General features: G+C 41.9%; 7 protein-coding genes and 1 non-coding gene across 8 annotated transcripts; 6 read left to right on the top strand and 2 right to left on the bottom strand.

Annotated features, from left to right (window-relative positions):
• The first annotated feature begins 12 nt into the window (after nucleotides 1-12).
• On the top strand, nucleotides 13-2,619 carry LOC105084115 (histone H2A type 1). Its single transcript, XM_074348282.1, has one exon. It carries the CDS (start codon nucleotides 22-24, stop codon nucleotides 412-414), a length of 393 nt encoding a protein of 130 aa, XP_074204383.1. The 5' UTR covers nucleotides 13-21; the 3' UTR covers nucleotides 415-2,619.
• A 314-nt stretch (nucleotides 2,620-2,933) lies between these two features.
• On the top strand, nucleotides 2,934-5,060 carry LOC141574216 (histone H4). Its single transcript, XM_074348285.1, has one exon. The coding sequence runs from the start codon at nucleotides 4,698-4,700 to the stop codon at nucleotides 5,007-5,009; it is 312 nt and encodes a 103-aa protein (XP_074204386.1). The 5' UTR covers nucleotides 2,934-4,697; the 3' UTR covers nucleotides 5,010-5,060.
• Nucleotides 5,061-8,147: 3,087 nt separating this feature from the next.
• Nucleotides 8,148-10,965, bottom strand: LOC105084122 (histone H2B type 1-C/E/F/G/I). Its single transcript, XM_074348278.1, has 2 exons — nucleotides 10,515-10,965; nucleotides 8,148-8,413 (listed from the first exon to the last, which is right to left on the bottom strand). Exons 1-2 carry the CDS (start codon nucleotides 10,889-10,891, stop codon nucleotides 8,260-8,262), a joined length of 531 nt encoding a protein of 176 aa, XP_074204379.1. The 5' UTR covers nucleotides 10,892-10,965; the 3' UTR covers nucleotides 8,148-8,259.
• A 110-nt stretch (nucleotides 10,966-11,075) lies between these two features.
• LOC105084125 (histone H2A type 1) lies at nucleotides 11,076-12,810 on the top strand. Its single transcript, XM_074348283.1, has one exon. It carries the CDS (start codon nucleotides 11,205-11,207, stop codon nucleotides 11,595-11,597), a length of 393 nt encoding a protein of 130 aa, XP_074204384.1. The 5' UTR covers nucleotides 11,076-11,204; the 3' UTR covers nucleotides 11,598-12,810.
• A 20-nt stretch (nucleotides 12,811-12,830) lies between these two features.
• Nucleotides 12,831-13,807, top strand: LOC105084126 (histone H3.1). Its single transcript, XM_074348280.1, has one exon. The coding sequence runs from the start codon at nucleotides 13,287-13,289 to the stop codon at nucleotides 13,695-13,697; it is 411 nt and encodes a 136-aa protein (XP_074204381.1). The 5' UTR covers nucleotides 12,831-13,286; the 3' UTR covers nucleotides 13,698-13,807.
• A 2,072-nt stretch (nucleotides 13,808-15,879) lies between these two features.
• LOC105084127 (histone H2A type 1-H) lies at nucleotides 15,880-16,553 on the bottom strand. The gene has a single exon (XM_010974156.3). It carries the CDS (start codon nucleotides 16,484-16,486, stop codon nucleotides 16,100-16,102), a length of 387 nt encoding a protein of 128 aa, XP_010972458.2. The 5' UTR covers nucleotides 16,487-16,553; the 3' UTR covers nucleotides 15,880-16,099.
• A 129-nt stretch (nucleotides 16,554-16,682) lies between these two features.
• Nucleotides 16,683-19,984, top strand: LOC105084128 (histone H2B type 1-C/E/F/G/I). The gene has a single exon (XM_074348284.1). It carries the CDS (start codon nucleotides 16,800-16,802, stop codon nucleotides 17,178-17,180), a length of 381 nt encoding a protein of 126 aa, XP_074204385.1. The 5' UTR covers nucleotides 16,683-16,799; the 3' UTR covers nucleotides 17,181-19,984.
• Nucleotides 19,985-23,204: 3,220 nt separating this feature from the next.
• On the top strand, nucleotides 23,205-23,276 carry TRNAQ-UUG (transfer RNA glutamine (anticodon UUG)). Its single transcript has one exon. It is a non-coding gene; the product is annotated as a tRNA-Gln (tRNA).
• Nucleotides 23,277-26,263: the final 2,987 nt, after the last annotated feature.

Raw genomic sequence — 26,263 nt, 5'->3', positions numbered from 1 at the left:
TTGGTGGGTTATAATTCCGTAATGTCTGGACGAGGCAAGCAAGGAGGGAAGGCTCGCGCTAAGGCCAAGACCCGCTCTTCGCGGGCCGGGCTCCAGTTCCCGGTGGGCCGTGTACACCGTCTGCTCCGAAAAGGCAACTACGCTGAGCGTGTTGGTGCTGGCGCGCCGGTTTATTTGGCGGCGGTGCTGGAGTACCTGACAGCTGAGATCCTGGAGCTGGCGGGCAACGCGGCTCGCGACAACAAGAAGACGCGCATCATCCCGCGCCACCTGCAGCTGGCGATCCGCAACGACGAGGAACTCAACAAGCTGCTGGGTAAAGTCACCATCGCTCAGGGTGGCGTCCTGCCCAACATCCAGGCCGTGCTGCTGCCCAAGAAGACCGAGAGCCACCACAAGGCTAAGGGCAAGTAAGAAATCTGGTATCCTTTACAACTAAGACCTGTCCAAAACCAAAAGGCTCTTTTCAGAGCCACCCACTGTATCAAAAAAGGAGCTGTGCTTTCGAAACCACATTGTTGTGGAATGCTAAAATGTTAAATAATACCGTTTTGGATATTCTATGTCTAGGTCATTCTGCCGAGATTCCTTAAATGTTCCCATAGTTATGGTTAAACACACGAGGGCGAAAACTATCCCTGTGATTGCTCCATTGGGATCGAATGTCATCTAAAGCAAAAAGTTAGCACACTGTCACTTTATAGCCTACTTTCTCTAATTCAATTGATTCTTATCGAGCACCACTCAACTTCCTAAATGTGATTTGAAGAGTCATGAAAAAGGGTTAATTCCCAGTCTCAAGTAGCTTCAGGCAGAGAATGCATTTCATAATGGACTGTTTACATACATGGTAGGAGAGGTTTATTCCTTAACAAGAAAAGAGGACACTTAATCACACCTGTACAATATCAGGTTCCATTGTCAATGATGTTAGCTCCCTACTTCCCCACCACCATCACTGAACATTCTCTCAAATCAAGTCACCCTAGCTAGAGAGGGCCTTCAATTCCTAGCCACATCAGCTAATGTCTAGTTTTCCTTATGAATGCGTTATAATGAAAATGAATTTGTATGGCATTCCTAGTCCATTGGAATAAGTTTTTTGAGTCTCCTGAAATACTTGTTTTTCCTATATTTAAATCTCAACTGCAATCACATGTATAAATAATGTTCCTTGGAATATAAGTGACCACAATAGAAATAGAAAAATACCGTATGATAACACTTGTATGTGGAATCTTATAAAAAGGAAAAAGAGGACACTAATGAACTGATCTAACATAACAGAAAGACTCAGTCATAGTAAACAGTCTTGTTTACGGGGGGAAATGGGGTGGGAAGGGATAAATTTGGGAGTTTGAGATTTGTAAATGTTAGCCACTATATATAAAAATAGATTTTTAAAAAACCCAGAAAATTTCTTCTGTATAGCACAGGGAACTATATTCAATATCTCGTAATAACCTTTAATGAAAAAAATTACTGGGACATTGTGCTGTACACCAGATATTGACACATTGTAACTAACTATACTTCAATTTGGAAAAAGTGACCACAGCAATCATAAACATGAGGCAAATGTCACCTCCCCCCCCTTTTCTTTTTAACTTGTGATTATTTGATGTTGGAAGACCCAAATCCTGACTTCAATGAAGCTAATTATTCATTTTATTAGTCTTAAAAAGTCATCTGCATTATTTGAATTTGTAAATTGTAACCAACTATATCTCAACTAGAACTCTGAAGCAGAGTAAATGATACAGCTCCAAGGAAGGCCTATGAGTTCTTCCAATTTTTTAAAATAAAATATGCTGTTGTTATTGTTAATGATGTTGATGATGCGATTACTAACACTTGCTTCTTTGTATTATTTCTATTCCCCACAAGAATCATCACACTGTTAAAATCATACCTTTATAATTATTAGTGGTTTTGATGAAGTCAACGAATCTATAATGAAATCGTTGATAAATGAATATAAATTTTTGTTTAAAATAAAATATTTAAGTGTGGTTTGTCATTGTTTATAATTCCACATGTTAATTGAAGTTTTTAAATTAATTGGCTATTGATACAATTTCATTGTGTAAAGCACTTACTATTCTTCTTTACTATCTACATATTCAGAAAAAAAACCTTGAATTTATAAATGGAGATAACAAAACTTTCCAAAAACCTTGCCACAGTAATTTAGATATTTATAAGTTCAATTAGATCCTGAAGATCTCTTCAGAACTCCAAAATTCATACTGTAAATTAGTTTTCATATGAGGCAAAATTCAATTTTAGTGGCAGAAGATTTATGAAAGTATTGTTTAAATTTTATTTCTGGAATTGGCCTTCCCATTAATTTTCCTCTACTTACCTTAGATTATTATGAAATCACCTAACAGTATCTTCCCATATAAGATTTGCTGTGTTTTGTTAGGGAGAAAGGATTTTCTTCTACCCTTCTAAGGTCCTTTTGCCTGGTCTAATAATCAAATCAACATGACATAAACAGGAGAAACTCAAATTTAATTTCCTACATACAGGAATCCCACATACATGAGAAGTTCAGAGACAGAAAGGTAAAATGAGGTTTATATGCCATCCTGAGATAAGAAATGTGATAGGGCCCTAGGACTTCCAAGGACAAGAGGATAATTCACAGGACAATAGGAAGAAAAGTAGATGTTGGGCAATTAGTTTGCCCTGCCATACAGGTGGGTCAATCAGATAAAATTTTTCTCTGATAATAATTCTCATTCTGGGAAAGATTCCCATTTTAAATTCTTCTGGGTAGTTAAGGGAGGGGCATAAGTTTCTCTTGAGACCTTAGAATGTCACTTGTCTTTAGCTCAAAATAGTCCACATGCAAAAGTGGCACATTTTGGGGAGCTCATTCTGAATCCCTTCAGTATCTTAGCTTTAGTTTACAAGGGCCCTTAGAGTGCAGACTGAGTTTTATTCTTATTTGCACCTCCCTAGACCCTAGTTCAATGACAAGCCCATGAAATATCATCACTAAATTGTGTTCATTTTGTAATAAAAATTCTTATAAAGTAAGTGATAGAAATAAAAGCAAAAAAGAAGTTGAAATTTAAACAAGGGTGAGATCGTGTGGGGAAAATGTAGGGATTGTTAAATGAATAACTTCAAAATAGTTAAACTGGAGAAGAAAGCCTGACGATCAGAAAGGGTCCAAGTCGCAAAGACCAGTTGGAAAGATTTACACTGACTTTTCACTTCATGCTATTAATTTATCTGGGAAAGGGTTGATCTGAATGATCTTATTAATTTGGTGTACCTCCAACTTCCTCTTCCAGTCTATCAATAGTCTCACATTTAAATAAATATTACTGATGTTAATGAACATCAGTGGTGGAATAGTGAAACAGCTTGAGTGAATTTGGAAGAAGGCAGGAATTCTGGACAAGGGGCAAACACTACGGACAAAGAATTTGGGAGCCCCCAGCAGCACATATTACTGAGGCTTCCAAAAAATGCCTTTCCCCTAAGATTGTTTTTTGTGGTTTTGTAAACTCCTCTTCCAGAATTTTATCTATTCTTACTATTTTAATTGTTTATATGAAAATATTAATTTCATTTTTTCTGTGGCTGAGACCCCTCCATAATTAAAAAAAAATTAACAAAAGAAAAACAGAAGTTTAATACTGTGTACCTCTTATGTGTATCTGGGATACCCTGAGAACTGAGTAAAACTCCCAGAAATGGACTGAACCACCACTTTAAGCACCATCTTCAGCTAAAGACAATAGATGTTGTGGTGGGGAGGTCGTCTGTTGTAGGACTTGACCTGGAAAATCACAGTAAACAAAGTACGGCAGATTTAACTCCTGCATCTTCTCCATTGATAAATTTCTTGTAAGTTATCTTTCTCTTCCTGGCACATAGAGGGAGATATGCTTACAACTGGAGATTTCTCATATAAGTGTAAACGTCCCATAAAAAGGGGTAAATGCTACCATTTTTAAAGATTCTCCTTGTTTGCTTTTTCTCAAAAATAATCACCTCAAAATAGTCCTTTTGCTATACAGGGATATTTGGGGGTGGCATATTCTGCTCTTCATTAGAAATGTCAGTATAGTATCATACAACCAAGGATAGTGAAGAACTACATTTACATTAAATAGAAAAATAATCTATTTATAAAACCAAAAAATGGCTGCTAGGGAGTTGGTTAAAACTGTATTAAGAAAATTCATAAGAATAACAGGCAGACATTAAAATATTTTTCTGTTTAATAAAGGAAATTGATTAAAATGTAATCAGGGCAAAGAGGTCCCAAAATGCATACAATTTCTTTAAAAGGATATGTGCTTTTATCTGTTCACCAAAACAGCAAATTAGCTAGCAGTGGTGATTTCTGTGTGGTAGGAGAACTAGTTGTTATTTTATTGCTCGCCCTGTTCTGTATTTTCCACAACATTAATATTTTGCGTTCGCATTCAAAAGCAATTGTTAAAGCGTTAAAACATAGTAGATAACAAAATAGTTACTATGGTACAAAACTCAGTACAAACGAACCGAGAAGGCCTCTTTTTTTTTCCCCCCCTTCATCAGATTCCCCTCCCCCCAACAACACTTCCCGCCGACTTTCTTCACGTTTTCAACTCGGTCCGCCAACGGATGTATAAAAGCCCGCATCAGGGCAGGTTACAGACAAGCTGTAAGCTAGCTCTTGTTCTTTCGCTATGTCTGGACGTGGAAAAGGGGGAAAGGGCCTTGGTAAAGGAGGCGCTAAGCGCCATCGGAAGGTGCTTCGGGACAACATCCAGGGTATCACCAAGCCTGCCATTCGGCGCCTGGCCCGGCGAGGTGGTGTGAAGCGCATCTCCGGCCTCATCTACGAGGAGACCCGCGGCGTGCTGAAGGTGTTCCTGGAGAACGTGATTCGGGACGCCGTCACCTACACCGAGCACGCCAAGCGCAAGACGGTCACAGCCATGGACGTGGTCTACGCGCTCAAGCGCCAGGGCCGCACTCTCTACGGCTTCGGCGGCTGAGTATCTGCGATTTTTTTTTTTTTTTCCACAAAAGGCCCTTTTCAGGGCCCCCTACTCTTTCACTTGAGGAGCTGTGACTGGTGTTTTTGCTTCTTAGTTTTTATTTCTGGCTTGCAATTTTTATCTCCTGGTTTCTGACTTTATTACAAAAACTTATCCTTGCCTATGAGACTTGTAATTCTGGTACTTTTCAGGCAATAGACTTGGATATACTTCCCTTAAAACCTGGAGTCTGTGTTATCTAGTAATCCTACTAGAGTAATGTTTACATTGTAATAAAGTTTATGGGGTTATAAGCTAGGAAATAGACCAAATACATAGGGCTTTTTAGTAGAATGGCATTTCTCTTGTAGATGGAGTGCAAGCTTAGGTTTTGGAAGGAAGGAGAGAAGTTCACTTGGCACCTCACTAATTTGTAACGTATCCAATAAGGCCTTAAAATTTGTTTACAATTTAGTGACAGCTATTCTAGCTCCATGTGTCCTCTGCTCAAGAAACATCTATGCTGTTACGTAGGCTTTCATACTTCAACAGTGTGGAAGGCTGATAAAGTACTTATTAACTTCTCATAACAGTTGGTAAGGATGGGATGTGCTTAAAATGTATTTCAACTAAATTATACGGAAAACAAAGTCACATTATAAAAATGTGCTCCACGATTAGAAAATCCAAGGCAGCTCTCAAACCCAGGAGAACTAATTTAAAGAGATCCTTGGTACCTAATGGGAAAGGAATTAAAGAAACTAGGTAATCCAGACCTAAATCCAAGGGTCTAAGTATCCTCCCAGAGATTTTAGAAGCTATAGAAAGAAACTCAAAGGTGAAAGACATGCAGACACAGACTAAAAAGCAATTGCCCACATGTACAAAAAATGAGAAAACAATGACCAGATTGTTTTATACTTTATAGCTGAAGTTGAAAGCTTAAAAGAACTCCTTGCCTTACCAATAGTTAATCTTTGTAAGGTCAAATGCTAAATGTGCACCTAGCCAGTCTCCCAACTCAGGAATGTTTCCTTGAGGACCCTAGCCTCATATCTTTGAAAAACAAAGAAGATAACACTATCTCGGTTTCCTCGGGAGAGATGGGCCTAACTTGTTATCCCTTGATTCCAAATTTCCAAGCCTACATACATGATATTTGAATGGTTTGTATACACTTAGCTGTATAAAAGAGATTTCTCTCTTTGCTTTGCAAACCCTTTAGCAGATTACCTGTGATGCACTCATATTCTAGCTTAATACTTATTCAAAAGTAACTTTTCTGTTTCTACTACCTTTGTGTGGAGTTTTCTGAACTGGGAGATTGTACTTTTAATTATATTTCCCCAACATTTTGAGTTGGGGAAATAAAATATTTATATTTTGTATACTGTAAATCAATTATCTCTGTGGTTTTCTACTGATTTCTTGAATAATTTAGACAAAAGTCTCTCAGTTAAAAACAAATTCCTAGGTATTCTGTGCATAATTTAAATGCTATATTATACTTAATAGTATTTGTCTTTAGAAATCTATTACATTCATAGCCTGATTCTTTTGATGCTACCTTTTCTAAATCCAGATCCCATTTTGAATAATGAAACTATTAAGGTGTTAATATATTTATATTTAAATTACTTTTGCCAGTTGTAGCCTCTCAGCCATACATAAGGTTTGTTCTCTCATGTATATTTATAATTAAGCATATACAATTATGAGAATTGTTATATATTGTGCAATATTTGAAAATAGAGGGCAGATCAAAAAAGGAAACTACATCCTTAAGTGAACCAGATGTTATTGATATAAATGTTTAACTTACACTTTTAAAGTTGGGTAAACAATACTGCATATTAAAGACACAAAACTCAACAGATTTTGTTCCTAGGTATAAATGCCCTTCTTATTTGGTGGCTATAATAGCAAATACTTGATGGCATGTATCAGGGGGCCCTTGGAGTTTTGTCAGTATCCTATTGGTATTATACCTAAATAGAGGATTCTATCCTTCTCTACAAAGATGTTGATTGATACAATAACCAAATTCTTTGTTGTCATCAACAGATGGTTACTGTTTTTCCAGAAGCATCAAAAAAAGTATCAAAGAGAAATTGTAGGGTCAATTATGTCAGTGTTTCCAACAGCCCAAAGAAAGTGAAGACTAATAATTGGCCATTGGATGTAGTAAAATGATTTTTATTAGTTTATTTTGTCTTTCCTCAGTAAAAAGAGCAGGAGTCTTTTTCCCCCCTTCATATATCACCAGTGCCAAGTGCAGTGTCTGAAGCACAGCAGTCACTCTGTAATATAAATAGATGAATTATTTAACTAACGTTCCCGAAGCCACCGATTGAGATCTTTCCTGGCTGACTGTAGTGCGTTTTCTAAGGGAGAGTCCTGAACAAGCGATGAAACTGCCTAATCTATGTTAAGGAATACCTGCAAATTCTCAGGGCATTTAATTACAATACTTTTTTATATTTGCTAAGGTTTCAGGGTATGGCTTCCTTCTAGTGTAAGTTTTCCCAGTACAGCTGGAAAGTAAAGCCAAACAATTGTCCTAAGTCCCGGATGTCTTTGTTCTAACCACTTAAATCACGTAGATATTTATAGCAAGATCTCTTTATGCAACAAACGTAAGTCATGAAGCAGATAATCTTTCCCACTATCCACCTTCTTTAGCAAAATCGGCAACTAATGATCCCTTACAAATTACGTTCGAATATGTTTTTAGGTGAAGGATTGACGGAGCAGAGTCCCCTGCTGTAACTAGGCGGATTGGGTACGCATGCGCCCTGGAAGACGCACAAGCCAGCCTCGGAGAACAAACGGCTATATTAAAAAAAGAAAATGTCCGCAGTGGTTATCAAAATACTTAGAAATAGTTACGAAACTAGCATCACAGCTCCTCAAATGAGAAAATAGGAAGCCCTGAAAAGGGCTTGTTCGTAAATCGGAAGCAAAACTGCTAACTCAGCCGCCGAAACCGTAGAGAGTGCGGCCCTGGCGCTTGAGCGCGTAGACCACGTCCATGGCCGTAACGGTCTTGCGCTTGGCGTGCTCGGTGTAGGTGACGGCGTCCCGAATCACGTTCTCCAGGAACACCTTCAGCACCCCGCGGGTCTCCTCGTAGATGAGGCCAGAGATGCGCTTCACACCACCTCGCCGGGCCAGACGCCGGATCGCGGGCTTAGTGATTCCTTGGATATTATCCCGCAGGACTTTTCGGTGGCGCTTTGCACCTCCTTTACCAAGACCTTTTCCACCCTTACCACGACCAGACATCGCGAAACAATTCAGTTGCTTCTCCTTTGTATGTATCCGGCCCTGACTCTGGCCTTAATACATCAGTTCGCGGACCGAATTGAGAACGTGAAGAAAGTAGGCGGGAAGTCCCGCCCCAGGGAGGGAGAGGCGGAAATCTAAAAAAACAAAAAACAAAAAACCTCGGTTCTGCACTGTATTTCACGTTGTAGTAACTATTTTGTTACCATTTTTTAAGGCTTTAACAGTTGCTTTTGAATACGAAGACAAAACAATGAGGAAAATAACGAAAAGAGCATACAATAAAGTAACAACCAGTTATCCCACCATATAGATGTCATTACTGCTAGGGAATTAGTACTTTGGTGACCAGATAAAAGCACATTTTTTCCCCAAAGAAAACGCTGTATATGGCGTTTTAATAACCACTTTACACTGATCATATTTAAATCAGTTTCCCTTAAGTTTTTAAATGTTATTTTTAATGTTTGCTTATTATTCTGTCCTATGAAATACCCCCGTGCAGTTTTAAACAATTCACTAGCAATTCCTTAATCAGCCAGGTTTTTAAAATAATTCTTTAATTCACTTATAAGGTGGCAGCTTTAACACTATACTTGGAACTCTTACTAAAATCCTATTCTGTTCTATATATTGTTTTTAAAATTTGCTTGTTACATTCAGAATTAATTTTAGGGTAGGTAATTCAGTTTTTTTCTTTGGTTGATCACTGGTCACTCAGCAAGATTTATTGATTTATCTCTCAAAGATTAAGTACCATAGTTAATGTAATGTCTGTACTGTACTGGGAACAATTGTCCTTTCTATTGCATTTCCATTAGAATGTTTTAAACATTGTAACATGTTTCAAGTTAAAGAAAAAAAACCCTTTGAATTTTGGTAATTGCACTGCACTTATTAATTGGGGCATAAAAATTGACATCTTTAAAAGAATGCAATTTTGTTTTGTATATACTAAATCTAAAATCATTTTCAGAAAAGATGAAAAGTTTAGTGGCAATGTTGTTACCAATATCTTATTTTTTTTCTTGCCCCGATTTGCTTTTCCATACATTTGGTTAACTACTCTTCCCAACATTCTTGGAAAACACCAGTTGTATGGGAGGAGAAACTTTACCTCTAGTCACATGTTTTCAACTGGTACTCTTACAAAAACACGTATTAACAGGAGAAAACCAGAGTGTCTTTACACGTGCACATCATAAGAGAGAAACCTAAATGAAAAGTAACTCAAAATGGAGGCTTAGAATTCCAGCTTATTTAGCGTCTTCAAAGAGGTACAAAAAATTTGCAGAGAAATGACAGGACAAAGGAAAGGAGTTTTAGGCATCCAAGGGCAGCAAACTGGGAAAGTGAAAATGTAGGAGGAAACTGAAACTGAGCAGGAACCACGCAGGGCCTTTCTGGGTAAAAAGCCTCTCTCCCTCCATTTATTGTTTGTTAAATAAATATAAAAGGCTCTTTTGAGCATGAGCCACCCACACCCTTTACTTGAGCCCTGCAAATAAATGCTTTAATTTCCGTCACCAGAACCCAGTACCAGTGAACTGGCTTTACTAAGTAGGAAGTGATCGGATCCAAGTTTGTTTCATTAACAGAAGCATTAAGGCAGCGATTTAAGTCAAGGAGAGATGACAGTTTTACTAAAAAATTCCACTCCCCAGAGGCAACCATTTTCAACCTTTTGATGGCTATTTCTCTGTGAAGCACCAAGTCTCAGCACTCTTAAAGCTACCTTAACTTTCAACTACAAGTATGAAGCTTTAGAGACATGTGAGGTTATGGGCCTGTTGCTGTCTGGGAAGCAATCTCTTGAATCCTGCTCTAATCCCTTACTCAAACCTATCAGCAGTAAATAGCAGAGTAGCTTGTACCTCAACAGAAAACAAAATGTAAAGCCCCATGAATTACAGCGATGCTCTAGTTACTTGCAGTGCAAGGAAGTATTTTTAAATACTTCATCTGACTAAAGGGCGGTGTTCTATGCATTAACTCTCCATTAAATACACAAAACTCTTAACACAACGCAACTACAACAAAAATGGAAAAATACACAAAAAGCAAGGCAGCTATTAAGTAACGATCTAGTTATACTTGCACATATCAAGAAAGCATAAAAGCCATTTCAAACTAAACATGTAGTGGACATGCTCTTTCGTGGAAAACTGTGGGTGGCTCTGAAAAGAGCCTTTGGGTGTGAACGAGCCTAATAGATCACTAATACAGTCGATGACTCACTTAGAGCTGGTGTACTTGGTGACGGCCTTGGTGCCCTCGGACACGGCGTGCTTGGCCAGCTCCCCAGGCAGCAGCAGGCGCACGGCCGTCTGGATCTCCCGGGACGTGATGGTCGAGCGCTTGTTGTAGTGCGCCAGGCGCGACGCCTCGCCCGCGATGCGCTCAAAGATGTCGTTGACGAACGAGTTCATGATGCCCATGGCCTTGGACGAGATGCCGGTGTCCGGGTGGACCTGCTTCAGCACCTTGTACACGTACACCGAGTAGCTCTCCTTGCGGCTGCGCTTGCGCTTCTTGCCGTCCTTCTTCTGCGCCTTGGTCACCGCCTTCTTGGAGCCCTTCTTCGGGGCTGGGGCGGACTTGGCTGGCTCAGGCATGCTGAACAGCAACGGCAAAAACGGAAATTGAATGAGCGGGAAGCGAAAGGCACCTTTTTAATCACAACGGCTTATGCAAATGAGGTGGAGTTAGGGTGTCTGGTGATTGGTGGTTATTCTCGCGTGACGTCACAGGTCAGTTTCGCCCAATCGAGCCGCACATCCTACGGAGTCGCGTTTCCATTGGCTCAAATGAAAGTAAAATACTAGCCAATCTTACGGCTTCCATTTTCGCGCCCAGCAGGGCCTATAAAATATGCGTTTCAGTGTTCTTGTCTGCATCTTTCTAGGCAGCAGCTGTTGCGTCTGAGTCATGTCTGGACGTGGTAAGCAGGGGGGTAAGGCTCGCGCCAAGGCCAAGACCCGCTCCTCGCGGGCCGGGCTCCAGTTCCCCGTGGGCCGAGTACACCGCCTGCTCCGCAAAGGCAACTACGCCGAGCGGGTCGGGGCCGGCGCGCCGGTGTACCTGGCGGCGGTGCTGGAGTACCTGACGGCCGAGATCCTGGAACTGGCGGGCAACGCGGCCCGCGACAACAAGAAGACGCGCATCATCCCGCGCCACTTGCAACTGGCCATCCGCAACGACGAGGAACTCAACAAGCTGCTGGGTAAAGTCACCATCGCTCAGGGTGGCGTCCTGCCCAACATCCAGGCCGTGCTGCTGCCCAAGAAGACTGAGAGCCACCATAAGGCCAAGGGCAAGTAGAAGTCTGGATTAGTTTGCAGCACCTCAAATTTAGTACTCAAACCAAAGGCTCTTTTCAGAGCCACCACAATTTTCGAGGAAGAGCTGAACACTTTTTTTTTAAGTCCTTTTGCATTGCATAATGCTGAAGACCCCTACTTAGCTCAAAACTTGGGTTAGGTAGAAGGCTCCCCTATAAATGTCTCAGCATTAGGCGGTTTGGGGGTTATGAATAGTGAGTCACTATTAAATATTGCCATACTCACATCTGTCCATCATAAGCCTTTGAAAACTACTAAGTCTCGTCGTAGGTCTACTTGTCTTTTTCTGTCAGTTTTGAGATACTTTAGTTTTCTGGATCTTAGAAAAGGCATCCTGAGTTTTCTGGTATCAAACCAAACCATCCTAGGCCTAAGGCATTTTCAGAGCCTTCATTTCTGTGAAAGACCTAATCTCATCAGTGTACATTAAGTTGTACCGTGCTAATCAATGAAAAGTTTAACATTCAGGCCTTTTATTGGGAAAGTTGATGGAAGTTTGTTTTCTCAAATATTTTCCAAGCTCCTTTGGCCCACCACACAAATCGAGGTCTCTATAAAGTGATCATTTCAGGATAAAGGTGCTAAATCCTAGTTTAAATTTTCTTTTATTGTGTTAAAGATCTTGTTAATGTTCTGATACAGTTAGATCCTTTTCCCTTTTAAAAAGCTTGCCTTGGTAACTTCTAGGCCCTGGGAGAGTGAGGGGAGGTGGCAAGGAGTGGGAGGGATAGGAGGGTGGGGGGAGGGAGAGAGCGGGGAGGGGGAGTGATGAGTTGGGTGGGGAGGATGGTGAGATCTATCAGATACCAGGCGAGGAGCCTATGCTATGGTTTTGCCAGTTGCTAAGGAACTGTTGGATGTAGATGAATCTCAAGGGGTGGTTTTGCTTGTGCTAAACATAGTTTACTGGTGATGGGGAACTAGATTCTTTTGAAATAAGGAATTACATTCCTAAAATAGAAAAATATATTATGCTGCAATGAAATCGTTCTATATATTATCTGACAATGAAAAAAAAGTCCGAGTAAGAATGTTTTTCCCTATGAAGTTTTTGGCCCTTGAATTCCTCACACGGAAATCAGATTTTGCTTGCTGAAAAGTTTAAAAAAAAAGTCAAAATTTAAATGTTTGAAGGAGGGAAAATTGAAGAGTGATGGTATAGAGGTCCATTGTCTTCACGGCTAACTACGAGCCAATTGTGGCCAGTGATCACTGGATATGTGGGTAGTCCGAAGTAAGTGGTCAACATGTAATATACACACTGGATTTCGAAGTTAGTGAAAAGTAATAAAGAATGTGAAATACATAACAATTATATTGATTACATGTTGAAATGAATATTTTAGAAATATTGGGTAAAACACTATTACTATTAAAATTAATTTATCCTTTTTTTTAATGTCTTTCCTATAAAAGTTTGTTTCTTACGTAGCTCATATTTATTTCTACTGGAAATCGCTGTTATAGAGCTAGCACCACAAGAAAAATTTAAAAAATCTAGGTCGTGGATAACAGACCATCAGAGGATTTGGGAAAGAAAATTTTCGAGTCCTAATCAGTGCGGTTACCAGTTGAGTAGCCCTGGTTTCTTCTTGTCCAATCAGCTTCTGACTCTCACTATAAATACGTGGCTAGGTTTGACTCCGTATACCAGCTAAACTTTCCAGCCATGGCTCGCACTAAACAGACAGCTCGCAAGTCCACCGGCGGCAAGGCGCCGCGCAAGCAGCTGGCCACCAAGGCGGCCCGCAAGAGCGCGCCGGCCACGGGCGGCGTGAAGAAGCCGCACCGCTACCGGCCCGGCACGGTGGCCCTGCGCGAGATCCGCCGCTACCAGAAGTCCACGGAGCTGCTGATCCGCAAGCTGCCGTTCCAGCGGCTGGTGCGCGAGATCGCGCAGGATTTCAAGACCGACCTGCGCTTCCAGAGCTCGGCCGTGATGGCGCTGCAGGAGGCGTGCGAGGCCTACCTGGTGGGGCTCTTTGAGGACACGAACCTGTGCGCCATCCACGCCAAGCGCGTTACCATCATGCCCAAGGACATCCAGCTTGCCCGCCGCATCCGCGGGGAGAGGGCCTGAGCCCGAAGCTCCCATCCACCCCCAAAGGCTCTTTTCAGAGCCACCTACGTGCACACTGAAAAAGGACTGTTTACCTGCTCGTTTTTACTGTTCCTATCTTAACTGAGACAATAAGGTGGACTTTTTATGTTGTGATTTTTCTAAGTACAAAATTCCCTACCACTACCGGAGAAATCTTTGCTCCAGAATCTCCAGGGATTGGGTCTGACAGTGAGTTCCTTACCAGTGCTTTTTTCCTTCAGTTTTGACAGGATAGTGCCCTAGTTTACACTTACTTTGAACTACATCTTGTGCATTTTCTTCCTAATACAGAAAATACTACCTGGAATATTGGATCTTTTCCTGTGTTATCTATGTATCTCCTAACTTGGTGAAACACATGGTAAGAATTTGCATTCCTAATGCCTCTTTTTAGTTAGGTAAGATCACTACTACAACCACTAAGCCATCAGACATAATCATGCTTTTTACTTTTCTGTGAGTAGGCTCATGAAATGTAGGATGTATGGTTTCCACATGGGATTTAGGGTGACGCCAGTATTTCAGTATGTTAAAATAATATTCTAATACTTTCTGTTTGGATCGACACCTTCAGTAAAATAGTGTGTCCCCTCCCAGGAAAAAGAAAGATACAGCATTTGGTGGGAAGTGGTCTGCCTCTTCCCCTAGGCCAATCTAAGGCCAATTTCTAATCAGATTGGTATTTTGAGTGTGTAATCAGTGCCTTCTGGGCTTGAAAGCTAAGGAAGGTATCAAGTCAAGAGGTGTTCACAACTGGGATCGCCCTTTCTACACTGAACACTTGCGGTCTGGGTAGGGCACCCTCTCCTGGATATATGCAGTCAATATACTTCTCCAAAGTAATCTTGCAGTATTTATTAAATATTAAGGTTTTTTCCAGGGAAATGAGTAGTCCTAGTTGTGGACATTACTATTTATGTGGACACATACTCCATGTCTCTTTAAACACTCCCTCTGCTGAACTAGAGCAGTCAGTTATCCTACCTGTTATTTTCTGGAACTTGAGTTTTGTTATAGTAATGGCTCACAAAAATGAATACTCTGATATTAGACCATTTGGGCTCATGCTAATGAGTAGATGGTGATACTAAGTATTAAGAACACTGGGAAAGTAGTGATGATGAGCCTGGGACATCAATTTTGAATTTCCCAGATCTACAAGAATTTCCAAAAGTAGATGAGTATGTATGTCTAAGTTTGAGATGTCTGGGATGGACATAAAGATTTGAAAGTTACCACTATTTTTAAAATATTTAAAATCAAAGGAGTGGCCTACAAATCCCTCTGGCTCCTTTCTATCTTGTGATCTATTTGCCTTATGTGCCAGTATCAAACTTCTTGTTATATGCCTGCACATACAAGCTGAGTCTGTTGATGCTCATTCTCTGCTGAAATCCCTAGACTTTCCTCTATTTCCTTTAATCCTCAATGCAGATGTTACCTCTCACAGATTTTACTCCTGTGTTCCCTCAATATCCCCCTGGGCTTAATTCTGTTACATTTTGCTTTACTTTTGTATGTTTCTATTGAACTTTCTTTAGGACAGGTAAAATTGTGTCTAACTCATGGTACCTGTGTGTCAAAAAATCTATTGAAAATATTAGAAAAAAGGAAACAGAATAAATAGCCTGTGCCTGAATTTCTTAAAATGGTAAAACTAATTGGCATAAATGTCCCAAAACTTTCCAAAGCCCGGAAAAAAAAGACCTTGTTACTCCTGAATAGAAATATGAACATATGAGAATATTTTACCTTATTCTGAAAACAGTCTTTTGCTTTTTCATACGGTAGGCCTCCACTGTTAGCGCTCTTGGAATAATAGTATTCATTACCATCGTTGTTACAACCAAGCTTGGATTACTGTATCTGGACATCTGCTTTAACTTTTGTACTACCAGGTAGTGATAAAAGCACCTTTTAGTAAGCATACTAAAAACAATTCTTCCTTAAGGGCAAATTTTTCAAGATGCAATATTTACTATCTTCCTACAGACACTCCAGTGAGTTCTGTGCATCATTCACAGAAAAATCCCAACGTCCCAAAACAGGCTTCGGTTTGACAAAAAGTTACTCAACCTAAAACTAACTTCCACCTAAGGACCTACATAATTAAGTCAACTTAATACCTTGTAAACCCAGTGATTTTGAACGTTAGTGTAACATAAGTCATTTATGTTGACAAAGCTTCCTAAAAGCCAATTCTGAAATATGGAGAGATGTGAGGGAGGTACCTTAGAACTGAAGAGAAGCATCTGGACTGTCCCTCATTACACTAAGCAAAAGGTAAAACAGTGGGAAATACAAATCGTGTCACCTTTTTTTATGACGATAGAAGTGGCTCTGAAAAGAGCCGTTTGTTCAATTGTTTCCAAACTTGGTCCTCACTTGGCCTTGTGGTGGCTCTCAGTCTTCTTGGGCAGCAGCACGGCCTGGATGTTGGGCAGGACGCCACCCTGAGCGATGGTGACTTTACCCAGCAGCTTGTTGAGTTCCTCGTCGTTGCGGATGGCCAGTTGCAAGTGGCGCGGGATGATGCGCGTCTTCTTGTTGTCGCGGGCCGCGTTGCCCGCCAGTTCCAGGATCTCGGCCGTCAGGTACTCCAGCACCGCCGCCAGGTACACCGGCGCGCCGGCCCCGACCCGCTCGGCGTAGTTGCCTTTGCGGAGCAGGCGGTGTACTCGGCCCACGGGGAACTGGAGCCCGGCCCGCGAGGAGCGGGTCTTGGCCTTGGCGCGAGCCTTACCCCCCTGCTTACCACGTCCAGACATGACTCAGACGCAACAGCTGCTGCCTAGAAAGATGCAGACAAGAACACTGAAACGCATATTTTATAGGCCCTGCTGGGCGCGAAAATGGAAGCCGTAAGATTGGCTAGTATTTTACTTTCATTTGAGCCAATGGAAACGCGACTCCGTAGGATGTGCGGCTCGATTGGGCGAAACTGACCTGTGACGTCACGCGAGAATAACCACCAATCACCAGACACCCTAACTCCACCTCATTTGCATAAGCCGTTGTGATTAAAAAGGTGCCTTTCGCTTCCCGCTCATTCAATTTCCGTTTTTGCCGTTGCTGTTCAGCATGCCTGAGCCAGCCAAGTCCGCCCCAGCCCCGAAGAAGGGCTCCAAGAAGGCGGTGACCAAGGCGCAGAAGAAGGACGGCAAGAAGCGCAAGCGCAGCCGCAAGGAGAGCTACTCGGTGTACGTGTACAAGGTGCTGAAGCAGGTCCACCCGGACACCGGCATCTCGTCCAAGGCCATGGGCATCATGAACTCGTTCGTCAACGACATCTTTGAGCGCATCGCGGGCGAGGCGTCGCGCCTGGCGCACTACAACAAGCGCTCGACCATCACGTCCCGGGAGATCCAGACGGCCGTGCGCCTGCTGCTGCCTGGGGAGCTGGCCAAGCACGCCGTGTCCGAGGGCACCAAGGCCGTCACCAAGTATACCAGCTCCAAGTAAGCAAGTCTGCCAACTACCCACGACCCAAAGGCTCTTTTCAGAGCCACCTACACTTGTCAAAAAAGAGCTGTTGCGGTTTGCCTACCAGCTACGTATGTGGTGTCTTCCTGTGGGAACTGTGGGTGATACTTGAAAAAATGCTGCCCAAACTTAGTGTTTTTTGACATGTTCAGATGAGTATACTTAAAAATGTTTTTGTGTGAACATTTCTGATATCAAAACTGTCTGGATTCTTCTAACTCCTCTCCCCATGTCTTGACTGGATAGCCCCAATGTCTGAAAACTTTTCAACCAGGGAAATCCCGAGTCACTGGACTGCGGTTTGCTAACGCTTTTTTCTTTAGATACTGTATTGTTTTATAGCATCTAAGTAACTAAGCCTTTCAGCCACAAGAAGTGATCTGAACAGTTTTCTAGCTCCTTAAAAGAAAAAGTAAGTACCCCAGAAGAAAGCTTTTACAAGCGAGACCGGAAATACGAAAAACAATGTAATCAGCCGTATTAGCCAGAGGGTGCCTCCCTGGCGTTTGAGAACACAATGTCCATAGGCAGGTCCCTGTAGGTTATGGCTTCATAATCACCTTTATATTATTCTAATATAGACCTTCAGCATCCAGAGGGTCTTTTTTGTAGATGAGATTAGAAACGCGCTTCACTCCACCGCACCTGGCCAGGTGCGGGATGGCGGACTTGGTGATACCCTGAGAGTAGCCACGCAGGACCTTAAGGTGGTGCTTAGTACCACTCTTACCCAAGTTCCTCTCCGCCTTTCCAAGGTCTTGTCATGTTCAGAGTGTAGATAGAAGGAAACTCGAAAGACAAACTTAGAAAAAAAGACATTCATGGGGAGAGGGGGGAAAAAAGTCCAGCTGTTTATTTGAATTCTTCGGACCTAGTTGAAAACTAGAGAAACGCGGGCGGGAAAGACTCGCAGTTCCACCGTCTTCCTTGTTCCAAAGGTGGGGGAGGAGGTACCAGCCAAGGCTGCTCCAAAAGTAGCTGAGACCTTGGGTAAGGTGTGAGGCTGACTGTGCTGTGCCCATGGAAGGAAGAAAAGGTTCTGTGGACTCAGAGATGTGAGTATGTTTGGCAAGAAATAGGATTAATCAGTGAAGGTGGGTCTCCATTTACTACTTGCCAAACTGCAGATGTAGGCATAAGGTGTATTAGCTCGCAGCCCATTATTATAATGTGGACAAAGAATGTTGCCTACCATTTCAGTAAACAATGTTGCCTGCCATCAAGCCATCAACCATTGCAGCCACCCTCTATGGTGTGCTCTGGGGGGAATTCAGAATGGAGGAAAACCAGACACTGGCCCTAGATAGTTAAGGTGCATATCAAAAGAAGAATTTCAGTGAGGCCAGACTCCTGCATCTTCCCATAGATGGAAAAGCACTAATATCATTAACTTAAGATGTCTGCTTTTTTGTGATTAGCAGGAATCTTTTGATGTTTGATTACTTTTTTTTTTCCAGCAAAAATTTCTATATATTCTGGCTCCTCCTTTACCTCTTTGGAACAGTTCCTCAGAACTATCTGAGAGTCTGTCTCTTGGGCTACGCTCTTCCATAAAATTCCTGAATAAAATACAAATTGCAACTGTTAGGTTTTGCTCCCCTCCCCCTCAGGTGACAACAATAATGAAGCATTTTTCTGCTGCAAAGCCAATCAATAAGTGGGGCTCTGGCTAACTTTCTATTAATTATCTTCTGTCCCCCTGTTGCATTATGATATTAACAAAACTTCAATAATGCTTTTTTCAATCACTCTTTCCAGGTTCTGAGAGAAATCTCTAACAGTAGACCAGCTCAAAGTTTTGCCTTCTAATAGTCTTCAATGACTTTATGAGCAAACAAGATGCCATAGTGAATTTTAAGTAATTCCTGCTACCACCAAAATCCAACTGTATTTCCTAAAGCATTCTTCCATCCAATTACTATCATTTTATTCAGTATCTACTTTTCACTATAGGACAGTCACTGCTTTCTGGAATAGAAATGGAAAAGCTTGAATAAGACTCCTTGAACTCAATTCTCAATCACTGGCGGTGGCCCTGAAAATTGGTAGAATTTTCAGGGAGGAAAATTGGCGATATCTATCAAATTAAAAAATACATATTTCTTTATACCCAGCAAAGCCTCTTCTAGGAATTTACCATTTTCGAAAATGAGCAAAATGACACATGTACAGGGTTTTAGGGCAGCCCAGTTCGTTGTACAAAATAGAAGCAATCTGATAAACAATAAAGCAATGACATTAATAGCGTATCATTCTATCTGATTTTAAAACATCACAAGGTTAGTTTTCTTAATAGTAGCTAGTATTTATTGCTTACCATCTGTCAGATAATGTCCTAAAAATTTCCTTATGCACATTAAATTATTTAACCTTTATAACAACATTTTGAGTTAAATTATTGTGATTATTCTTGTTTCACAGATTATAAAGTGGGAGTTTAGAGAATTTGAGAAAATTGCCTACGTTTTCACAACTATTAAGTAGTGAAAGCAACTCAAAAGTAGTCTAGCTTCAGAAGCCATATTGTAACCACTGTATTAGTCTATGGCCTCTCCAAGTGCAAAAAGCAAGGTATGGGATATTGTGCAGAATTGGTACATATATATGTATGAATGTAAAATATCTTTAGAAGACTGTTAGACAAACTGCTAACTTTGGTTGCCTCTGTGGAAAGGAAGCTCGATGGCCTAGAGATGGATGGATGGAGGATCTTTTCAATTGTAACCCTTTTATGCATTTTGAATTTTGAGTCATGTTTGCATTGTCAATAAAGAAATAGATAAATAAATAAAACACATGTAAGATAATAAATGCGTCAATAGAGATGTGTATGGAAAGCCCAAGGACCACAAAATAAATATTACCAATGGCAGGGGGAGAGGGGCAGCAGGGCACAAAACAACTTTCTGGGCAGATGAAGTAAGAAAGTGAGTATTAGATTCAAGGCATTGGAAGTGGTTGGCGGGACTAAAGTCTACAGGAGTGGGCAGAAGGGAGCAGCCTGAAGGGCTGAGCAAGCAGTCGGGATGAATGTTATACCAAGGACTTCATTCTGTGTGATGAGCAGGCTTCTCAAGATGATTACAGGACTCAAGTGTAAAACAACACATTCTGAGCCGTGAAGAGCATATCAGATAAGATTCTGAAATAGTCACAATTCTATGTGCCAATTGAATGCTGTATGGTTATTTAAATGAAGCCAACTCTCACATTATTTGTTACATTAATCTAGCAGTCATAGGATTTTCTTTGTTCCTCTGAGTGTGAAGAAGAAAAAGAAAGTACCATTGGTCCATTTGTTTTGGAACTAGTAGTCCTTTAGTTAACCAGTTAGAAAGTGATGTCAAATACAACATTGTTATCTTTGCAGCCAGTGGACCAGAATTGCGTACTGCGTAGATACATCTCTAAGGAATATGCAATAATGTCTAATCCTTGGATTTCCCAGGAGATTGCTCACAAATCAAGTGACACACCCACATTTTTATTAACTGAGGACAACTGGGAGGAAGGTTTGTATACTGGCACAGAACTCTACTGAATAAGAGAAAGAGAATCTGACAACACATTGGATCACATTCATTTGACAACTTTCACGAAGGAGAATTGTAACTATAACTTCAGGAGAGAGGAAAATCTCCCTGTTTTTTTAAGAATCAAAGTATTAATTATAGACTTGCATTTTTAAGGATAGGTTCTGAAATTTAGGTAGTCAATATTAGAAGAAAGAGCAGGCCTGAATTCATTCTTTTACATTAAAAAAAAAATAGCAAAAAGACCAAAGAGGATTTTATTTCATAAGAAAATTTGGGGCATGTGGTATCCTTCAACAGGGCTTTATCTTCCACCATCCAGGAGGTTCCTTGGCAAAAAAAAAAAAAGGAAGATCTAAGGATCTGACATCGTTGAGGTGTGGCTTTAATACTACAGAGAGACAAAGGCCATTTTAGTCACTGTGCGCCCACAGACAAGTCAATGAAACTCATTGCAGGTTCCTTACCTGCAAAATAGGAGTAGAAAATCAACCCAGTTTCATCAGGAAGTTGAGTCAAAGACAATATATGTAATAGGGAAATAACTGAGCACCATACACCAAGGGAAGAAGAATGAAACAGAAAGTATTGTAAATTCCAGTTATAAGTCAGGCAGATCATTGTAGAGCTAATAATTTTACCTCAGGGTGATCCAATCAGTCAGCAAAAGGGAAATGAATTAATTTCATCATAAAATATTTATTGAGTTCTTATTAGATAACAGGTACTGTTCTAGCATTGAGGACACACAGCAAAAAAAGGCCTGTGAAAGTTCCTGTTCTTGTGGCAGTTTGAGTGGAGGGGCAAGCCAGACAATAAAAAATAAATTAATTAAATTCTTAGTATATCAGTTCCTTAATACGTGATTTGGATAAAAATAAAGCAGGGAAGGTGACAGGAAGTTGCGGGTCTCATTTTTAAGGCGGGTATGCAAACAAGGACTCACAGAGGAGTCCCTGGCATAAAGTGGGGAAAGCTGTTCTGTGTGGAAGGAACGAGTATGCAAGTCAGGTCCCTGCTTAGCATGTTCTGGAATCTGCAAGAGGCCATGGTGGTTGGAACAATGGGAGCCACCAGGTGAGAAGTTTTGAGTTTCTTGTGTCTTTTTCTCTTCATCCAACTTAATTTCTGATAAAGCCTTGACAACCTGCAGGTTTTTTTAAAATAACTGCTGAAAAAAATGCCCTGCAAAACAAGAAAAGATGGCCCCACCTCTGCTAGGATCTAGATCTAGGAAAGCAAACAATATTATTGTAAAACCATCCCTAAAGGGGTGAATTCTCAGCCAAACCCCAGCACCAGAACCTGGAATGTCCTCTGAGTGAATCATACCCAACAAATGTCTTTTTCACAGCTTAATATAATAACAATACATAGCACTGAGAGGGTGTCTTTGGGGTTTTTTTTTTTCTTTCTATTCCTAATCATCTAATTAGTATTTTTTACTTTTCACATTTCATTCCACTGTCACAAAACCCCAAGCAAGCCCAACAATTTTGTAAACAATCATCCTTTTGAAAATATATTTCAAACTCTTCAATAGGCCCGTAAGAAGACATGAACACTGATGTTCACTAAAGCGTTACTTACAGTGGCAAAAAATTGGAAACAATCCTATTAGGCAAAACTAAGGGAGTAGATCAGGAAAGTTCCTGTTTCTATAGTTGTTCGCTGTTACTGCGTAAGAAGCAGCCCAAACTTGGTGGCACAAACATTTTATTATGTTCACAGATTCCGTGGTCAGGTATTAGGGCAGAGCACAGCAGGGATGGCTGTCTGCTCCAAGATGTCTGAGGCCTCATGTAGATCACTGACTTGTGATTCTTGGGACAGCTGCTGAGGGCTGGAAGCATCTTCACTCACATGTCTGGCAATTGACACTGGCTGTGGGCTGGGAATGTTAACCAGAGCACTTTCGTGTGGTCTGGCTTCTAAACTGTGTGGTGGCCTCAGAATGGTCAGATTTCTCATGTGGTAACTCAGGATTCCAAAAATGTGTCTCCCAGGACACCCAACTGGAAACTGTGACTTCCCATCTCAGAATAAAAGTCAAAGCCCTAACAGGGTCCTACACAGCATTGCCAGTTGTAAATGAGGAGATGATTAAGGGGGAGGATGCAAACGCAGAATCACGGATTTCATCCTTTAAAAAGGCCCCTGAAAACCCAGATGAAGCATTCAAAGTTGTTTTACAGAAGTTGTGCAGTCCTAGAGAATTCTTGGTATAGGACTGTCCTGGGCATCTTAGGACTTTCAGCATCTCTAGTCTTGATCTGTAAACGCCAGCTGTGCCCCAAGCCACTGAGACAACCAAAACACACACATTTTCAAAGTGCTCCTCCAGGGGGCGGTACAATTTTGTTGGAAAGAAACCAAAACTACACATTATTTCCAATTTAATAGTGGGGAGCTAACGCCGCAAAGATGAACTTTTGTCACAAGAGATACCTGTTCAGGCACTTTCTTCATGGGCCCCATGGTGTAATGGTTAGCACTCTGGACTTTGAATCCAGCGATCCGAGTTCAAGTCTCGGTGGGACCTTCCTGAGCATTTTCCTCCTTACTTTTTATTTCCGCAATCTCGTCCCTTAAAACTAGCATTTCCCCCTGTAATCCAGCCCACCACATGTCAGCCATAACGAGCAGTAGTATCATTGTCAGTCTTCAGAAGCCGGAGCCCACCTGCTGGAGCGAAGCCACAGGCAGAACTAGCAGCGCAGGAAGCAGCCGCCCATTCTGCAGCCGCAGTCCAGATCCGGGTGGGGAGGGGCTGTCTCTCGGGTGTCTACCCGTGGCTTTATTCCTGGGAAGGAATTTGCGCATACAAAAGGACTTTCTGTTTTTGAATAAGAATGGCCGCGTCACTAGAAAACTGGAAGAAGGAGTCTAAGCTGAGCAGAGATAAATATCTGATTTGAAGGCGATGGACGTGGAGTGGTTCAGCTCTCCCTCGCGGCTTGACTCTTCGATGATCGCTCTCAGAGGATGGTGTTCGAGCCCACTCCACACCAGCAGAGCACAGAGGATTAGCAGTCCGTGGCCTTAACTACCTTCAGGCCACCTCGTCGCATCGTAGCTGCAAGTTCCTTAGATTCCTTCTTAAACTTGTTTTAGTAATGCCTCTGCACTGGGATTAAGTCCATCTGTGTGGTACAGTTCGTTCTCCTAATCCATGAGTGAGCAGCCCTTCTCACATTTGAGAATTCAGAACAAGTTCTTTCCACTTTGCTTGGGGGAGCTTTTCACATTTTAATGATGGCTACCCTAACCTGCCCACTTCTTCAACCTCATTTATCACATTTTTGTCACACACATTCCCCCAAATTAGCTTCTAGTCACCAGCCACGATAAAATTATTGCTATTCTTGGTTTTCTTCCCTCTCCGCATTTTCCACCAGCAGAACTCATTTGCCCTCACGTTACAAGGTCTGATTCTCTATTCATTCCTCAAATACTAACTTAGATCATTCAGTCCTTCTTGCCAAGGCCTTCACTGTCTCTCTTTAACCCCACCTGTGTTTCTTCAGCACCTGAATGTCCCCTTCTCATAACCCCTCATGTTTTAATTGCCTGTTTAATAAGCCCTTACCCCGGTCCCAGACAGCAAGGTCTCCTAGGGGAGGGACTAGCACTGTGGCCTTGGTCTTCTTTTAGTTCTCAGCCTCACAGTCCTTTGCTCATGTTAGGAATTCAAAAATTCTTGCTGAGTGCATAAAATTATCACCTAATCTGGTTCAGTCATCCCAGATCCCAGGATAGCTCATGCCCGTGTTTGGTCCCAAAACCTTGTGTTCCACTTCTTCCCAGATTTCTTCTCTCTCCTTTTCCTTCAATGATCCCACTCTAAGAACAAGTCTTTGCCCAAGACTGGAGCAGAAGGCTCCCTGGAGGTGAATGTCAACCATGACTCTGTTAATGAGGCCATTCAGTAGCTGAAGGTAGGGAGGAAAGGCTGGATCACCGAATTACGTGCCTTTTGAATGAGCATTTGAAAAGAAAGGCTCCTTTGACTACATTCTTGCCCTGTCATCCTGAAGTCTATGTGCCTAGTTTGGGTTGCCTATCAATTGTGGGGCACCTGTCACAGGCCTAGCCTCTGGAAAGCACTAACTACACGTTTGTGATTTGTTTGAAGATCTTTGAGTGCTGCACAGAAAGTGAGGATTTAGGCTGAAGATGTTCTTTTTCCTTTTCAGAGAATGCAGGAAGGAGAACCTAGCCTCTGCACTTGTTCATCCCCTACTTAGAAGGATTTCACCAACTGCTCTCATCACAGTTTGCCTAGGGGCAGGAGTCTGGGAGAGCTGTAGGCAGTGGCCCTGGGGAAGTACAGATGATTTGCTCTGTCAGACCAGGGGCCGCTGCCTCACAAGTCACAGGCACCTTCCTGCACCTGGGGCATGTTTGTTAACATATCAGGAATCACGCAGGGCCAAGGCCACTGGGACTATTCTTCCTTGTGGTGTTGGAAAATGTGACTGAATGGTGTATTCGTAGCTAACTGGTTATGTCTAGGGACGAGGAATCTGCTGGGCTTTCCTCGTGCAGGTGTCAAAGCATCTCCGTCATAAAGATCTTTTTCTTGTCTACGCCGGGGTTTGACAGTCAAGAGTCTCGAGTGGAGGATTTTCACCCTCTCTTCTGATGGTTTCCTACCCAATCTATGCAAATAACGAACCAGTTCTAGGCTTGAGGTTAGCTCCCAAACCAACTTTCCAGAAAAAGAACCAATTTAAAGACTTTGTCCAGTGAGAGCCGCTTCGAAAAAAAAAAAAAAATCCTGTTGCAAGGAAATCCCTCAAGAAGCCTGGTGTTTACAGGGGTAGTTACAGGGTTGTGGAGTTTTCTGTTGGTTGGTTGGTTGTGGGTGTTTTGTGGTGGGGGGTGAGCTTTATCCTCTATGTCCACAGGAGGGCGCGCCGTTCTCGAAACATGCCTCCAGCGTATTTTTGCTTAAAATCTGAAATTCGGGAAGGCAACCCCAGTCTGCAAGTGCTGAAATTCAATTTCAACTAGGCCGATCTCATCCGACAGGCTTCGAGTTCCAGGAAACTACTTGGAGCAAAACTGGACTCCCCTGTACCACTAAAGAAATTGTTAGGCACTCCTAAACTTGTGCTGGATATCGTCGCGCTCTGAGCCAGCGAAAAGCCAGCCCGAGGAGTTTGTGAAGATACTGGAGTAGGATGAGACTCAGAACAGTCACCAAGCCCCATCACAGAAACCGATTTGTCTATGGGTTTTCACAAAGTGTGGGAGCCTGTGTGTGTGTGCGGGAAATGGATATGGCAGGCGGGGGGGAATTTTTTGTGTCTTTTTGAGAGTCTCTTCTTTGTGTCTATTTGGGAGTCTTCTCTGCGCTTACTTCGCGTTGGTGAAAGGGGAGTTGGAGGATCGTGGGGCTGTACTTGCTCCTAGGAAAACTCCGGAGGGCCGTTCCTTCCCTCTTCCCTTCACCTCCCCCAAGTCCGAGTTGTCCTCCCAGGGCTGCAGGGATCCATCTCCAGCCTTGTCTTCCTAGTACGTTTA

Source organism: Camelus bactrianus, chromosome 20 (genome assembly GCF_048773025.1).
Source record: "Camelus bactrianus isolate YW-2024 breed Bactrian camel chromosome 20, ASM4877302v1, whole genome shotgun sequence".
Taxonomy (NCBI): Eukaryota; Metazoa; Chordata; class Mammalia; order Artiodactyla; family Camelidae; genus Camelus; species Camelus bactrianus.
Note: the sequence above shows the minus strand (reverse complement) of the source record. Positions and strands in the feature narration are given on the sequence as shown.

What these genes read in the sequence shown, in the direction of transcription:
- LOC105084115 (XM_074348282.1), top strand. Translation starts at nt 22, where the DNA reads ATGTCTGGACGAGGCAAGCAAGGAGGGAAGGCTCGCGCTAAGGCCAAG.
- LOC141574216 (XM_074348285.1), top strand. Translation starts at nt 4,698, where the DNA reads ATGTCTGGACGTGGAAAAGGGGGAAAGGGCCTTGGTAAAGGAGGCGCT.
- LOC105084122 (XM_074348278.1), bottom strand. Translation starts at nt 10,891, where the DNA reads ATGCCTGAGCCAGCCAAGTCCGCCCCAGCCCCGAAGAAGGGCTCCAAG. An exon ending in ACCAAGTACACCAGCTCTAA is followed by an intron (nt 8,414 to 10,514) that starts GTGAGTCATCGA and finishes TTGTTTTTTTAG; the next exon opens with ATTTCCGCCTCTCCCTCCCT.
- LOC105084125 (XM_074348283.1), top strand. Translation starts at nt 11,205, where the DNA reads ATGTCTGGACGTGGTAAGCAGGGGGGTAAGGCTCGCGCCAAGGCCAAG.
- LOC105084126 (XM_074348280.1), top strand. Translation starts at nt 13,287, where the DNA reads ATGGCTCGCACTAAACAGACAGCTCGCAAGTCCACCGGCGGCAAGGCG.
- LOC105084127 (XM_010974156.3), bottom strand. Translation starts at nt 16,486, where the DNA reads ATGTCTGGACGTGGTAAGCAGGGGGGTAAGGCTCGCGCCAAGGCCAAG.
- LOC105084128 (XM_074348284.1), top strand. Translation starts at nt 16,800, where the DNA reads ATGCCTGAGCCAGCCAAGTCCGCCCCAGCCCCGAAGAAGGGCTCCAAG.